Source organism: Protopterus annectens, chromosome 13.part0 (genome assembly GCF_019279795.1).
Source record: "Protopterus annectens isolate FY-2018-M chromosome 13.part0, PAN1.0, whole genome shotgun sequence".
Lineage (NCBI taxonomy): Eukaryota > Metazoa > Chordata > Ceratodontiformes > Protopteridae > Protopterus > Protopterus annectens.
In genome coordinates, this window is record NC_056747.1 from 403,708,813 (window position 1) to 403,726,783 (window position 17,971).

At 42.1% G+C, this 17,971-nt stretch overlaps 1 protein-coding gene across 2 annotated transcripts in view; it reads right to left on the reverse strand.

The window, feature by feature from the left end:
• The window catches only part of CUX1 (cut like homeobox 1), a 3,879,009-nt gene that overhangs the window by 2,771,930 nt on the left and 1,089,108 nt on the right, over positions 1–17,971 (reverse strand). For both annotated transcript variants that reach the window (XM_044054027.1, XM_044054028.1), the window contains exon 4: positions 4,246–4,324. In XM_044054027.1, coding sequence (XP_043909962.1) covers positions 4,246–4,324 — 79 coding nt within the window. The remainder of the gene's footprint in view (positions 1–4,245; positions 4,325–17,971) is intronic.

Genomic DNA, 17,971 nt, shown 5'->3' on the forward strand with positions numbered 1-17,971 from the left:
AATGGTGATGAGTGTCCGGGACCCTGTAGAACCTATCGGGCTTAGCAGGGGCCGGAGGTAATGAATCAGGAGCAGTGCAAGCATCATTAAATGCATCATCTACAACAGAAAGAACTGGAGGTATAGCTAAAGGCCTATGCTGAGGCAAATGTAAAAAGGTTCTAAGCCTCTTCCTGGAGTCTGAGAAATCTTGGCCCTGCCACTGAAATTGTTCCCTCATAGCATGCAAGGTTTCCCCAAAGGAAAATTCCTCAGGAGGAGAGGCAGAAGGGATGGATTCTTCAGCATCCAAGTCTTCGTAAGGGGAGTAAGGAGCCTCTGGAGGGTCTGTATTTTCTGATTCATCAGAGGAATCATCTGTGGATACTGGCTCTGGGGGCTCTGCTCTAGGCCTCTTCTCTGGAGGTGGTTGAGAGGCCCTGTCTGGATGAGGCTGGGATCCACGAATTAAAGAAATGAGATCCTCTGCCAGAGAAAGCATATGGGAACTGGTGCTGGGCCTGTGAGAAGGGGGCTTAACAGGCACAGTTTTTGAAGCTTTAGCTGCTTTGGCCCTGGCAAAGGCCTTAATGGACATGGCTGCAGGAGGCCTAGCAGCTCCACGTGCAGGGGTTGAAATATCCAAGGGAATAGTGTCAGATAATTCCTGAGAAACCGCAACTGCAGGTTGGATTTCAGAAGCCGATTCCACCAGGTTAGAAGAGGCCTCGGTAGAAGGCAAGTTTTCGGCTGGAGGAAGAACCGCTTGCTCGGTTTCAGCTGAAACCGAGACACTCGTGGTTGGCTTAACCGCGGTTTCGGCCGAAACCGCAGACCGCGAGTGTCGGTCCTTTTCCTTGCGTTTTTTGGTTATTTGTGAAGTCGGAGGATCCGACGGCATAATATATGCAAAATCAGAGCCGAAAAACTGCTCTGCAAATTCCGACCGACGTCTAAGCGTCCGTCGGTTAAAAGAAGCACAGGCTAGACAAGCTGCTACGTCGTGGTCTGGGCCTAAACAAGGTAAGCAGTAGGAGTGGAAATCTTTATGAGGTATTTGTTTCCCACAAGTTAAACAGTTATTCACTTTTTCTGACATCGGCTGAGGCAAGAAAGAGTCCCCAACGGGGTACTTAGCTTTTTAGAAGTCTTCGAAGTAGTATTCGGTAGTAGTAATCTCTGGTTCTGACCGACCGGCACTTGCGAACAGCTTCTGCTTGGCCACGGCAAGAAAGACTGAGGAAAATGGCGTCGGCTGATGCCTTTATACCCGAAGAACTGCAGCTATGACGTCTGGGTGAAGTGCGACACCAGCCGAGGCCAGACCCAGACTTTGGAATCCGGCCGACCGAAGGGCTGCCTGACGACAGGACAACCCATTTGTAAGGACTGCAGATGCATCCTTGAAGGACATCCTCTGTGTTCTCCCACTGAAAACCCTGGTATGTTCTACCAATAGTCTCAGAGAAAGAGACCCCCCCCCCCCACTGGGAGAATCAGAAACTGAGCTCTCCAGAGTCTGAATCAGTAATCAGAGAAAAAAATGTATCTTTCCCTGCATCTTCCTGATCAGATTATTCAGAATCTTGATTCTTCAGGAAAAGAGGTATCCGTCTCTTTTACCAGAAGTTACTTTGCATGAAGGATTAACAGCCTGAATTAAACCACAAGCCAGACCCAGTAAACTTCTCCCATACAAAGAAATTTAAGGAGGAGTAGATACATTGCTTGGTTTTCTACTTCTTTTGACAGGCAAAATGGGGCCAACCATGTTACTAATGGCAGCAGCTTTCCGAGGGATGGGAACAACAAGGAAACCTTCCCTGTTCCCTCTCCCAGGACTGATAAGAGCGTCTCTCCCTCACCCACTTAAAGTACTCTACAGCCGCAGAGGACATGGTTAACCCCCTCCCTACCACACCCCCGGTCCACAGCAGCAGTAGATGCTACACTAGAGGAATCCAGAGTAAAAGATGACTTGGTCTAAGGTACGATAAATGGCCACAGCAGAGTCACGTAACTACAGCTGAAGAAAACTGCTAGGGTGCGATGGTGGTGATGGCTGTTTGCTTATTTATTTATTTTTTTTGGCTGGAACAAGGACCAACCATGGAAGCAGTCGTCAGTTCCATTGTCAAGCCGAAAATGGTGCCTCTTTCTCAGGGAAGGCAAGCAGCAACTGCCAGTACCTCTGCAACAGTTACTTTTTTTGATAGAAAAACACAGTAAAAAGCACTAACACACACCAGCCTCACAAAAGTACAATAAACAAAATTTCTCCCCATAAAAAAATGTTTTCAGTTACTTTACACCACTTTTAAACTGACAGACAAAAAAAAATCTCTTTGTTTAAAAGTATGTCACAGTCTTGTGACATTCCATTAAAACACAAAATTCCTAGCTTTAAATTAACTTTCCTGGAGACGACGACTTCTTTCGGCTATTCCTGGTTAGGGGTCGCCACAGCGGATCACCTGCCCGCTCATGACTGGCAGTGGAATTTTACAGTGTTGAGTTGCCAGCCCGCTGCCCAACCTTCCACAGAAGGCACACACACGTACGCACTCACGCCTGGGGTCAATTTTAGAGTATCCAATCCATCTACAGCATGTCTTTGGGATGTGGGAAAACAGGAGCACCTGCAGGAAACCCACGTGACCACAGTGAGGACATGCAGACTCCACACAGAAGGCACCCCAGCCAAGGATCGAAACGGAGAACCTCTTGCTGTGAGGTGGTAACGTTAACCGCTGCAGCACTTTCCTGGAGACAAATGTGATAAAACAGCAACACAAATAAGAAAACTGAAGTTTTTAACTAATCTGCCCAGCAAAGGAACAGCACAAGCCAACTGCAAATCACTGAAAGCCTCAAGAGGAGCATACTCTTTGGTGACAGTAAAGCTCTGAAGGGCTTCACACCCAAACTTGTCTTTTAGTCAGCTCAGCTCAAGCTGTCTGATAGTTTAGCCCATGAAAGGTGCCCTGAAGCTTTGGAAGCCGGCCGGTTGTTCTATCCTTGGCAGGAAAACCCATCAGGTTACACCAAAAGTGATCAATATGCTGAACATCTTGAAACAGGAATATAACCATCTGTGCCTTAAGTTTCATCCCAGTGTAACACCAGAGAAAAGTGACCAGAAACTTTTTTCTTTTTTTGGGGTGGGGTAGACACCCAGATACTATCCCAGACACGTTTTATGTATTATCAGAAGCATCTGTCTTCTCAGGTTATTGTCAGCTGCTATTTTGTCAACTTTGAGCAACAAGCCTCAGATATAACCTATTTCTTCCTTGAAGAATTAAGACTGAATTTTATTTTAGTCTTGACTTTTATTCAGGCAATCATCTAATCAAAAGGTTGGAAAAAGCTCTAAAATGTACCTCAGAGCATCTAGAACTCCTGTGGATTCTGAGGGCCTAGAGGCCCCCACACCATCTTCTTAATTCAGTTATTTCCTTCACAGTCTAGTTTTCATCAGAGAAGGTGCTTCGAAAACATGTAGGAAATAGCAAAGTTGAACAGTAAGACTAAATTTCTTTCCTTAATCATGATTTTTGTTCAGGCCATCATGGGATGAAAAGGTGTTTTAAAAAAATGTGAAATGCACCTCAGAGCATCTGCAACCCCTGTGGCTTCTGATGGCCTAGGGGCTCCCACATGGTCTGCTTAATGCAATTACTTCCTCCACAGTTATTAGCGGAGTCTTGCACAATTAGATGTGTTGAAATAATGCAGTAAAAAGGAAAACAAGCAATTTTTTTATCATAATTTATACTCAAGTCATCATTATATGAAAGCTTTGCTTACAAAAAAAAATCTAAAATGCACCTTGGAGCACGTAGGACCCCCAAAGCCTTTAGGCTTTGTGGACCCCCAAAACTCTGGCTTAATGCAGTTATTTCTTCCACAGTTATCAGACTGCTGCCCCTCCCTCGTCACAATGTGTTGAATGACTGAATACAGGAAACAACTGAAAAATAAGAAACTGCAAGAAAATAGAAAAAAAAAAGAGAGCGCAATCTGAATAGTCTGGGTATCTCAGAATGGAGGGGGGGGGGCACTAGGTGATATATATATGGTGGAGGTAGGAATGGAACACTTCTCCTAAGGAATCAGTTTACCTAATGCCAGCTCTGACTACAATTTGCAGTCCAGCAAAAGACGCTGACACTTGAGAGCAATCAAGTGGCTTTATAAACAAAAGCACTCCTGTCACAGTATTTTACTTCTATGTCAGAAAACAGCATGCAGCATTACACTCACCTGGAACATCAATTAATCTCTTGTACACATTCAAAAAAGCTGCCTCTGCTTCTTTACTTCTTTTGCTTAATGCATCAATCTGAAACAGAACAGAATATGAGTAATTTCTACTTCATGAAACAGCATTAAAAGCATTTACTGTGATTCAATTTGATCATACATTTCTACAATGCATGTCCAGTATTGCTACACATTAATTCTGCAAAATAAGTGACCTGCACTACAGTAGCATCAACCTGAAAAACATACAAGTATCACAAATATACCACATAAACCACAGAAACTTATGTGACACAAACAGCTACCTTAGCAATGACTGCCAAATATCTGTAGCTTTCCATTTTCATCTTACCTACCTTTTCAACACAGCAGTGCAATCTCTTTTTTTTTTCTTTTCTTTTTTTGTCTGGCTTCTGGAAATACAACTCAAAAGTGTATGTTTGTTGGGGTAGGGGGTGTACTGGTGTACTTCATGTACAAACATGCCAGGATTTTCCATTCTGACATTTCTCTTAACGAAAGCCCCTCAAACACCATTATACTGACCTCTATCACATGCTAGTAAACAGAGCATCTTATAAAACACATTTGCTTACTGTGGTACCAAGTCCTACAGATCACTGCCACATTTAGATGTACAGCTGGAAAACAGCAGCCAAAAATTACAGCGGTGTTTAGCATTTTACCATAACTGTAGATATCTGGATGGATTCACTGCTGCAGTGTTGCCTTTTGGGATGTCCTGCCTGCAAGTGCTCTAGGCCAACCTAAATACCAGACATCTCACCCTTCACCTACGTCCCCAATGGACGTCCTTCCCTTCTGGTGTCAACATGTCAACAGTATAAAAGGGCAGAAAGTCGGTGCCATCTTCAGGTTTTTCTTGCCCCAGACTTTAAGAGCACCTTCTCATGGTCAAGAAAAAGGACCTACCGTAATCTGTCCTAGACCTGTGACAGCGGGATAACATATGGTATGTGAAGAAGGATCTAAGGGAGGGTGGAGTAAGGTGAAACAGGGTGTCCACCCTAACTGTATGAAAAGGATGAAAGAAAGGTGGCTGGAGGGAGGGAAGCGGTTTGGCATCACTAAGTCTACCTGGACATCTACATTTATGTTACGTTTCCAACAAAAATGTACTATTTTATTCGTAGTTCACTTTTGCAGTACTGATTCTTGTGATTACTCCCAGAGATATAGCAAGTTTGGTGGTTGGATTGTAAGAGGACACCAGCTCCTGGGGAACACCAAAAGCAAATCCCTCCTTGGTCCGGAACCTGGAACCCAGGCTGCAATGTATGGTAAAAGTTTTAACAGAGGACTAAGTTGCTGCTTCTACAAACTGCCAAAAGAAATGCCAGATACTACAACTCAAACCATCAAGCACAAAGAAAATACTTTAATGATCAGATTAAAATCCACACAGAAAAAAACGGTTATACAAGGTTAAACATTTTCAACAAGAGACTTCTTCAGTACCACTGAATAACCTTATATGGCCATCCAGCAAATAAAAGCACATAGTGTCAAGTACACACCTCCAAACACTACCAATGAAGGTAATGAATAGCGGTTTAGTGAACCAATAAAAAGTTTTTCTCACAGAACCAATGGAAAAAAGCCAAAGGAAGGACTCGACCAATCAACAAATGCCTGGCTCTAACAAATGAAAACCAAGTTATTGAATACACCCCCTCAAAACAGCCAATCTGCTAAAAACTTAAAATGTTCTGTATAAAAAATGCAGTGTGGGTTTGCGATTGTTGAAGCATCCATACTAAAGTTGGAATCGAAATGATTATAAAATATAATGAAGTTCAAAAGTTTGCCACATTGTCTCATCATGTGAAAACCATTTTACAAAACAATCACCTAATCGTCGTCATTTGTTTACTCACTGATGGGTTAGCAACATTTACAAATGGCATAATCAGCTTCAGTCATGCACAGTCAAAGATAACCAAAGTAGACTATGTATCACACATAATTACTTTAGATGACTAATATGTTACATTATTCAATGAAGTTTCAAGGCTCTGAAAGTCAACTCACTAGTTGTGGATATGATGTCATTCAAGCCTGAGAAATTAACAGCATCTAAATGTAGTTGCCAAATCATTTCTCTGTATACAAGATGGTTCTTCCAGTCACTCTGTAGTTTGGCCGTACCAATTTGTTCAAGTACACAGAATTTAAATTTGTTAAAATTTACACAAGTCGTAGCGTGCCTAGCCAGGGCACTTTTCTTGTCTTTCCTCAAAATACTGTAAAGATGATGGTAAATTCTCCTATTGAGCATATTGACAGTTTTGCCAATATAGAAGGCAGGGCAGGATGAACGAGCTAAGTACACCACTGTGCATGACTAGGCCAGATTATGACATTTGTAAATGTTATTAACCCATCGGAGAGAAAATAAACAATGATGATTAGGTGATTGTCTCCTTGTGTGAAAACCTTTTTAGGAAACAATGTGGCAAACTGCTGAACTTTATTATGTTTTATGATCATTATGATCATCATGATTACAACTTATGTATGGATGTTTCAGCAATCACAAATCCATGTTGCACTTTCTACATGGAATGTTTTAAGTTTTTAGTGGATTGGCTGTTTTGAGGGGGTGTATTCAATTTCTTGGTTTTCATTTGTTAGAAACAGGCATTTGTTGATTGGTCAAGTCCTTCCTTTGGCTTCTTTTCACTGGGTCTGTGAAAAGTTTTTTTTTATTGCTCCACTCAACTACTCATTAGCTTCATTGGTTTCAATGGCACTTTTTGGAGATATGAACTGATACTACATGCTTTCATTTATTGGATGGCCATATAAGGTTATTCAATGGTTCTGAAGAAGTCTCTTGACGAAACCGCATAACCTTCTATAGCAGTATTTTCTTTGTGGATTTTAATCTGGTCATTAAAGTATTTTCTTTGTTCTTGGTGCTGAGTCATAACATTCGGGCGTTTCTTTTGGTTATTGGATTTTCTACATTCCAGTACCAGTGGATTTCATAGGTTGGTACTAAGCTATCGGGCCCTAGGGCCTTATACAAGCCTAGCCATAGCAATTCCCTAGATATTTCTTCCCACAATATTTACTTCCCTGGACCCCTGTCTAGCAGGGCGACTGACGTGATCCCTGGGGTGAATTTCCTATCTCCCATCCAATCGTCAAGGTTCCTTTTGAAGAGGGCCAAGGAGACACTCTGCTTGACATCTATGGGCAGTCTATTCCAGAGTATGGGGAGTCTTTGGGTTAGGAACCTATCCCTCCAGCATGTTTTTCTACATTCCAGTACCAGCGGACTTCTTGTCTTGTGGTTACTTCCAAAAATTGCTTGAGTGGAGACTTCTCTTAGGAAGGCTTTGGTGGCAACTGCAGTCCTGGTAGAGTGTACTCTGACTGAACTAGAGATGTGTTTACCACTGTGCCAAGTAATAAAAGGCAATCCAGTCAGAAATCTTTTTCGGACTAGTCTGTTTACCAGTTTTTTCTATTTTTCCACTTGCAAAGACAATAAAATATTTGCTTTTCTACACGATTTTGTCCTGTCCAAGTAAAACCTGTTGCCTTTGCATATTAACAGACCGCAAAATCATTTCCACCTTTGATTTGTCAGAATGGATACAATATTTATAAATGGACTGGCTGGTTTAGTGAAAATTCTGTTACTTTCTTGAGCACGAAAACAGGGATAATGTGCTGTGAGCCTTTCCTTGTGAAAGATCAAACAAGATAGCCACAGGGTGTTTTTTAAAATATAGGTCCCAAGGAGGAACCAGCTCTTTTCTGGGCTGTGACAAGAGAACTCCTTTAAGGAACTGTTTCACAGGCACCTTACAGTAAGCAGGAAGATCTAGTGGCACATTAAAAAAATTGAATGACTCAGCTATTTTTGCCTACCATCTATACTAAACCATCACCACATTTTAAATAGTAACATAAGATTGCATACATTAACACAAAAGAACTGTAGCAAAATTTTCCACTGTTACAGTCATGTACTGTTCATACAGGTTTTCTTTTTAATAACTTCCATTCAACCCATGACAGAAATTTTTGAATTCCTGCCTTCCTTTAAATCTCACTCCTCCTCCTACTGAACATTGCTTTACATGTGTCATTCCCACAAATTCCATTTATATCTATGCAATATGTTCATTCTAAAGACTCAACCACCAGTTATTTTATCCAATTTATAATATGCAGTACTTCACTTAGAGGTGGTTTAGATTTTTATTTCAATTTTAGTAGTAATTGCTTTTCTGGCAGCTAACAGCATTAAACGTAGTACGGCCTTAGAATGTCTAGGCATGTCAGATCCTATAGCCCCGCTCAAAAAATCATTTCCTAATTATAACCATTGTCCCTCCAACAAAGTAATTTGTAGGGAATTTTTTAAATCCAAGACCATGCTCCTAATCATCTCTTTCTTAACATACATCCGTTTGCCATCTACCTGAAGAAAAATCCTCTGAAGTCTAGCCAGAGTATCAAGGTACCTATACAAACACTTCTATGAAAAAAAAAATCTAACCTTTCTGAATTTTGCAGCATACTTCAAAGTGTTACAGATGCCTTCCAATTATTCCATTTTACAAATCTCCTGTAACATCCTCCGATTGATTCGTACACTTTTCATGCAATATATTATATGCCATACTAATTATCCCTTTTTAACAGCGGCTTATAAACTGCTCAAGTCAACTAAAAAATCTATACCGGAGCAATCTCCACACCCGTTTTCTCTGCCTATACTCAAATGATCAAATCTTGCTAGGGAAGGCAGTCTCTAACCTGCAGCCCAAACTTCTGTTTAAGTTTCATGCCACTCTACTACCTTTACTCCAGAGTTATTTGCTCCCTTCGTTCCTTTACTAATTTCCTCCAGTAAATTTCACCTGCCCATCAATTTTCTATAACCCTACTCGCAGTAATTGATTCATAGGTGTTTACTAGACTAATGACCACAAGGGCCTTTTTAAGTCTAGCCATGCATCCCAAATCTCTGACTAGTTTTGATACCCTACTTTCTCTCTCTCTCTCTCTATATATATATATATATATATATATATATATATATATATATATATATATATATATATATATATATATATATATATATATATATATATACACACACACATATACATATACATATATACATATATATATATATATATATATATATATATATATATATATGTGTAATTCTAAAATTCACCCTATTGCTTCTTCATCAGCCCATTCCTCATTGATTTATAACCTTCTACTTGAGTTATACAAATGGTAAATGCAGCTCTAAAATAGCCCTTCAAATCAGATAACCCTAAACTACCTTGTTCTATGGAGGTAGGGGGATCCACTTACCTGACAACTCTTACTTCCCCCACAAATAAATTCTTTCAACTCTTTATCATCATTCAAAACTTCTCTGGTTGATAAAATTACACCTGAACTGTACATAAGACTATGGGAACTAAACACGTACACTGTATCTTACTATCCATAAATATAATCAAGAGCTTCTACTTTCTCAAGACTTGCATTATATTTAGTTTAGTTTCTTCTAACATATTTAAGATACCACAACAGAATACTTTTTTAATCCATACACCTAGAATCTTTGCACTATAACACTGTCATATGGACAAGTACCTGAAGCATGTTTAAGCCTTCTTTGAAAAGGTCTGAAAAGTAATTAAGGACAACCGACAGTTGAGCTTAATTGGGCTGCTCTTCTCTCACCTCTTGTTAGTGGAAGAATTTCTTTTCTTTTCTGGTGCTGCGTTTTCTGGCCTCCCTTAAAATATGTACAAAGTCCCCAGAAAATAGGTACCTGGGAGGAATGAGCATCCTGTCAAATTCAGTGTCTTCAGGGTGATGTGTATGACAGACCCTTTGTCTAAAAGACAGAAGGTCTACATGCCGGGGCAGCATGAGTGGTTTCTCTCTGGTCCAGGTTCAACAGGAGGGGAAAAAAACAGCTGTATAATTAAACTTACCATAACAGTACATGTTTAAATGATCACTGCTGCAGTAGCCTTAGCTATAAGAGTTGTATCCTGCAAAGAATAGAACAGCTGGCCCGTTTCCAAAGCTTCAGGGCACCTTCCACACCCTCAAACTGTCAGACAGCTTGAGCTGAGCTGATTAAAGATAGGTTTGGGTGACATGCCCTACAGAGATTCGTAATAAGAGAGGGAGGGAGGTTGAGTCCTAAAAAGACAACACTAGGGAAAAAAAATAATTGTTTACATCCTGGCATAAACAACATACCAGACAACAAGGTGGGTGGACAGAGAGAGTGGCTACCGCAGCAGTGACCAATATGATGAACACAGTATAGTTGTGTAATAAACTTAACCATAACAGCAGATGTTCTGAAATTTCACTTGCACAACTATACCATGTTCCTCATATTCCTCACTGCTGCGGTAGCCTAGAATATACAGGTAGATTGCCCTAGCTTAGTACATTTGGGAAGCAAAGAAGAGTCCAGGAGCCGCTGGTAAACGGTCCTAGAACAGCCTGATCAAGACCTACAGAAGGAATCAAGCATGTAATGCTTTGTAAAAGTATGTACAAAGGAACAGGTAGCAGCTTCTAGAACACTGCTAGAATCCAACCTTTTCCAAAAAGCCAAAGATGAAGTCAAGGTACTGGTAGAGTGGACCATGACCCTTCCTGGAATACTTCTGCTGTGGTGAGTACAGCAAAAGGTAATGGCCTGAGGCAAACATTTGGAAATAGTTTGCTTTGACACAGGTTATTCCTTCCTCTAACCATCACAAGAAAAGAACAATTGATGCAATATTCTGAAACATTTAGTTCTTTCAATATACTGCTCGAGTTGTCTGCGGATATCCAAGGTATGGAGTATCCCTTCTCTCTCATTTTTAGGCTCAGGAAAGAAAACGGGGAGATGGACAGTTTGGCTTAATGGAAACCAATACCACTTTAGGCATAAAGAAGGATTAGTACTCAAAGAAAAGTATAGTTGTGTAAAATCTTACCATAACCATAGATGTCCTTCTCTTCTACATGTTGCAGTATTCATAACATGGGGGAGTCCACCGCTGGCTGACTCGTATGTCTGTACAGTACACAAAAGTCTAGTGCTACTGTAAGGTACATGCAATGTCGCACAGAGAATGATTCTATACTGGCCGTAAAATGACATTGAGTATAAAGCTGATATCAGCACGTACGAGACCTCAGAAGTGAATGCCACAAAAAGAGCACCAGCCTGATCCTGGGAGAGGAAACACCACCAGAAGTCAGGCAAGCATCAGGGGGAAGGAGGGGAAGTAATACTGCAACATATAGAAGAAAAGGACATCTATGGTTATGGTAAGATTTTACACAACTACTCTATGTCCTTCTATTCATATGTTGCAGTATTAATAACATGAGGGAGAATACCAAAGCTCATGCAGAAGAAGAATTGGGCGGAGGAGCAGTAACATCCTCCACAAACCCCTGCAAAATACCTCTAGCAAAACCAGCTCTGGACCTGGAAATGTCATCTAAATTATAGTGTTTCATGAAGGTATGTACAGAAGACCAGGTAGCTGCTGCCAGGATAGAACAGGTGTCTAACCCCTTAAAAAAGGCAACAGAGGCAGATACAACCTAATAGGTGAGGGAAGATTCTTATTATGTGACACAACAGAATGAAATAGTTTTGGAAATCCAACTGGAAATAGTCTGCTTGAAAAGAGGCTTGCCCAGAGCCCTTGGGTGATAGGAAATCTGACCGCCTATTTGTTTCCTAATTGGTTTGGTTTTATTCAAGTAACATTTGAGTTGGCCGTGCACATATAAAGTGTGTAGGATCTTCTCACTAGAGGATTGAGAAAAAGGGAAAAATGTGGGAAGACTGATTGAGTGATAACTCATTTACCACCTTGGACATAAAAGAGGATTAGTGCATAAAGCCACCCTATCCTTGTATAAAAAAGTGAAGGGGGAAGAGAGCCATCAAAGGTTGCAATTCAAAAACCCTTCTGACAGAAGTAATGGCCACGATAAGAACTGTTTTCCAGGTGCAGTGTTGTAGAGAAGCAGAACTTGCTGGCTCGAAAGGGGCCAAACTTAAGTTCTTCTAAGACAAAGTTAAGACCCCAAGGAGAAGGAACTGGTTTCCTTGGTGGTCTAATATGAAGGACACCTTTTAAGAAACTTTCAACCTGGAAGCTAAAGGGGGAGACAAAGAAAGACATGCAAATATAGCAGAAAGATGAGCTTTTACTGAACAGTATGACAGTCCACTCTTCAGTAAATTCATACAGGCAGGACAGAAAGTACAGTTGAGTACACTTACCATAAATGTAGATGTTCAAGTGTATTCACTGTTGCAGTCATCACATTTGGGTTATCTGCTTGCAGTAGCCCTCAGTCGGCCTGATTAACAAAGTCTTGGGTCCTACGTCGGTCGCTGTCTCTTCTTCCATGACGTCAGGTTGTCAGGGGTATAAAACATGCAGCCGTCATTACATCAGTTTTTCTTGCCCCAGATGTCAGGTATCCCCCTAGTGGGAAGCAATTAAATCTATAAATATACAGGGTTATACCTCCAACAAAAAAGCAAATACACCAAAAAGCTTTTAAGCATTGAAAAGGAGAGAAGAGGTATAGCCAAAAGAAGTCGGGGGCTGGAGGAAGGGTAACCAGGACTGCAACAGTGAATACACTCGAACATCTACATTTATGGTAAGTGTACACAACTGTACTATGTTCTTCGTGTTTCACTGTTGCAGTCATCACATTTGGGTAGATTCCCAAAGCTAAGGATGGGAGGAGGAATTGAGATAGCATTAGGACAAGCTATAAGTCCCTACAAAACTGCAGCGGCAAAACCAGCTCTGGATTTAGAGAAAAATGGCAAATGGTAATGCTTGGTGAAAGTATGTACAGAACTCCAGGTAACAGCTTCTAGGATGTCTCTGGTAGGTATGCCTCTGAGAAAGGCTGTAGAGGTAGATGCAGCCCTGGTTGAGTGGGGTCTGATCCCTTGTGGGATAGGTTTTCCATGGTGCTTATAGCAGAAATGAATGCAATGGCCTAGCCATTTGGAGATGGTTTGCTTTGAAATAGCTTTCCCCCTCTATCCGTGCAGCAAATGCCACCAGCAGTTGTTCAGATTTCCTTTGAGGTTTAGTCCTGTCCAAGTAGAATCTAAGTTGTCTGTGCACATCTAAGGAGTGCAGTATCTGTTCCTCTTTGTTCGGTGGATTAGGAAAGAAGGTTGGCAAATGAATGGACTGATTAAAGGCCACAATGGATACCACCTTTGGCATGAAAGAGGAATTGATCCTGAGGGACACCCTGTCCGCATGAAAGATGATGAAAGGCTCCACTGCCATAACGGCCTGTAATTCAGATACCCTTCTTGCTGAAGTGATGGCTAAAAGGAAAGCTGTTTTCCAAGAAAGGAATTTTAAATCTGCAGCAGCAGCTGGCTCGAAAGGAGGAAGGGTGAGTTTCTGCAATACAAAGTTAAGGTCCCAGGCTGGAGTTGGAGGTCTCCTGGGTTGTCTTAAATTTTTTGGCCCCTCAGAGGAACTGCTTCAGCAGTGGATGAGAAAAGAGGGGAGGTTCTGTGTTATAATGAGCTGAAATGGCGGAGGCGTGAATTTTGATCGAGGAAAAAACAGGCCCTTGTGAAGCATCTCAGTTAATTATTGTAAAATCTGAGGTAAATTGGGCACTGCTGTGCTCATCCCTTGAGACTGGTTCCAGGCACAGAATCTTTTCCATTTTTCAGTATAATATTTTCTAGTACTAGACCTCCTTGCCTCTAAAATGACATCCATCACTGGTTTACTAAGGGATGGTAAAGGAGAGCTTAGGTAATTAGCCAGGCTGCTAGGTTCAGTGTTTGAAGCTGAGGGTGTAGAATTTGGATCTCTTGCTGAGACAGCAGGGTAGGAGTCTGAGGCAGGTTCCATGGGGCCAACAGTAACACACTGCGCAGGAAGTGGTACCAGTGATGGCGTGGCCAGTCTGGTGCAATCAAAATCATCCTTGGTTTTTCTTGTTTGATCTTTAATAGTACTTTGGAGGATAGAGGCAGAGGAGGAAAGGCATAAACTGATAGGTTTTTCCAGCTGAAGGACAGAGCATCCACTTTCCAAGATTGTCTGTGGGGAGTCCTTGTGCAAAATATTTCCAATTGATAGTTCTGGGGGGAGGCAAACAGGTCTATATCTGGGCTCCCTCATCTGCTTGTCAACATGTTGAAAATCCTTGGCTCCAGTTACCACTTGTGTGGGTCCATGAGGTTTCTGCTTAGTCCGTCTGCCAGTGCATTTAGTTTTCCTGGCAGGAATTGAGTTTGTAGATGCACTAGGTAGCTCAAGTATGTGTTCCACAATGCCATGGCTAGTCTGCAGAGGGGGTAAAAATGTGTACCCCCCCCCCGCTTGTTTATGTACCACATAACAGTGGTGTTGTCCATCTTTACCATTAATTGTCCTGGAAGAATGTGGTCTTTGAAGGCTGTCATAGCATTCTGTACAACTAACATTTCTTTATGATTGATGTGAAGGTGCATTTGACTTGAGTTCCATTTGCCCTGAATGCACTTCCCTGCTAGGTGTGCCCCCCATGCATAGTCTGATGAGTCTCTTGTTAGGGTTTGGGTGGCAGGGGGTAGTGTGAATGGTAGTCCCTTGTTTTGGTGGCAGGCCTCTGCCCACCAAAGGAACTCTAGGTGTAGACAAGGAATGATAGGAATCATTGCTTCTAGGTCCTGAGAATGTTGATACCACTGTAGTTTCCTCATATGGAATAAGAAGAATGCAGGAGGCCATGAACCCCAAGGCTTTTAGAATCTACCTTGCAGATGATAGGGCTTTTGTGCCCACTTGTATGAAGTAGGTTGTCAAGTGAATTTGTTTCTCTGGCGTGAGGAAAGCCATCTGGAAAGTTGTATTCAAGCTTTCTCCCAGGAATATAATTTGTTGACAGGATACCAGGTGTGATTTATTTTCATTTATGGTGTACCCCAGACAGGTTAGCACCCTTTGTACAAAAGCCAGACGATTCAAAAATATCTCCTGGTTTTCTGCCTGAATTAGACAATTGTCCAGGTATGGGTATATGTGAATATTTCTTTGCCTGCAAAATGCAATGACTGGAGCTAGGCACTTTGTGAATACCCTGGGCGCAGTAGATAAGCCTAAGTGCACTGCAGAGAACTGACAGTGCATGTAGCCTGCTTTAAAGCATAGGTATCTTCTGCAAGATTCCCCGATTGGAATGTGCAGGTATGCTTCCCTTAAATCTAGTGTTGCCAATCAGGCATTTTTGCTTAACATAGGAAGCAACTGGTGAACAGTCAGCATCTTGAATTTTGGAATCACCAAACAGGTGTTTAGAGTAGACAGGTCCAGGATAGTTCACCAGGAATTGTCTTTTCTGGGTACAAGGAAAAATCTCGAGCAGAAACCTTGTCCCTTTTCGTCTTCTGGTACCAAGTGAATAGCCCCTATGTTTAAAAGAGAGTACTTGCTTTTGGGCCTCTGCCCACTGCTTTGGAAGTAAATCCAGCCAACCGCTTGGAGTTGCTAACATGTGGAAGTGAAATCTGCATCATTGGGACACTATACTTAAAACCCATTTGTCCTGGGTAATGAGGCCCCAGTTCTTTGCATGAAGTGCAGTCTCTCCCCCCCCCCCCAAAGGGGCAGTCAGTTGAGAAGTGCTTGGAAGTTTTAAAAAGAAGTCATTGAGACAGTTTACCATGGGGGGGGGGGAGTTTTATTACTCCCAGATTTGGAAGTGGAGGCCCCCCCACTTCTTAGTCCTATGTGTCCCCCCTAGGACTGAAGCCTGGGTGCTCTGCTGGATCTGGGTTTGGACTGACAGACTGACAAGGTCTGGAAGAGGCAGGAAAAGAGCAATTCTTAGAAGACCAATGCCTACTAAATCTTGGAGGTTGTACTTGTAAAAATCTTTAACAGTTTGCATAGATTTAGCTTTTTCCTCCATCTTTTTAAGAACTTCTTCTGCCATGTTGCCAAACAGATGGTCCTGATTTAAGGGAGCATCCAGTAATTTCACTTTAACATGATCTGGCACGGATTGCTCCTTAAGCCAAGCATGCCTTCTAAATACAGACCCAGTTACCACAGCCCTGCAAGATGCCTCTAGTGAATCCAATGTAGGTTTACCAACTTGTTCAGCAGAATGCATTAAATCCTTACTTTCAGCACAATCAAGAATCAACATCATTTTCTGTTTAAGCAATCCAATAATATGCTGCTGATACTTTAACATATGAAACTGGCAATTCAAGGCCCTAATGGCCAAAGCTGCAGAAGTGTATACCTCCTTACCCCATCTATCCAGCACCCTGGAGTCTCTATCAGAAGGGGAAGGATTTTTGGCAGTAGTAGCTTTAATACCCTTGGGTCCCTGTGAAATGGTTTCAGGATCCGCAGTAGGATTTTTGAAAAGGAACTTGTGAGAGTCAGAAACCCTGTAATATCGATCAGGTTTTCTGGAAGCAGGAGATAGAGTCAGGGGCCATACTAGATTCCAAAAAGGCATCATCAACAATGTCCAGCACAGGAGGTTTAGCTAAAGGCCTGTGCTGGGACAGGAGTAAGAAATCCCTAAGCCTCTTTTTAGAATGAGAGAAATCCTGAATTTCCCAACGAAAATGCTCCCTGAGAGTATGCAAGGTTTCACCAAAAGAGAAATCCTCTGGGGGGAAGCATACAGGACTCCAAATGGGTCTTAGCAGAGGCCGGCAAATCTGAAGTAGCGGGTATCAGGGGCTGCGAAAGCGCCTGAGTACCAGCGAACTGGGCGACCTGTCTCTGTCTTCATCTTTGCGTTTTATCGGAATGTCGGTAGTTGGATGACTTACCGAAGCCATTTTGGAATACGGAGAATGAGCGCGAAAGAATTTAGCTACAAAAATAGCCCGACGACGAATGGTTTGGGCGTTAAAGCACAAAACCGACAGCGAGGGACGTCGTGGTCTGAGCCTAAATAGGTGACGCAGTAAGAATGAAAATCTCTAGGAGGTATTTGCTTTCCACAGGCAAGACAATTGTTAACTTTTTCTGACATCGGTTAGAGCAAGAAAAAAGAATCTAGCAGGTACTTAGCTTTAGAAGACTTCAGGTTTGAAACTCGAAAAACGAAAATTTCAGGTAGCGGCCGACTGGCACTTGTGAACTGCTTCTGCTTCTGGCTCCTTCACGGCAAGAAAGACTGATGTAATGGCGTTGAATGCATGTTTTATACCCATGACGTCATGGAAGAGGTGACAGCATCCGATGCAGAAATCCCAAGATTCTGGTATTCAGGCCGATTGAGGGCTACCTGCAGGCAGATAACCTAAGTGTGATGACTGCAACAGTGAAACATGAAGAACATCCTACATTAGATGGAAAGTGGATGGGTCAGACGTCGGCCTCCACTTCACAATGTTAGTGGGGACATCCTCTCGCATGAAGACTTGTGGAATGCTACGCAAGCCTTCAGGCAAAATAAGCCGAGGTCCCACCCCCCCCTTACGTCCGAGATGGAGGGCCTACTGACTACAGAACAGTCTCCGGGTCAACATCAGTCTCAGGAGAGACGTGCAGACCAGAATGATCAGCAGGTAAATCAGGCCTAGATTTCTTGGCCTTCTTAAGGTTTGCGGCTCACCTGAAGGGCCTGATGTACCTTCCATACCACGTGCAAAATGTTTAAGGCTCTGATT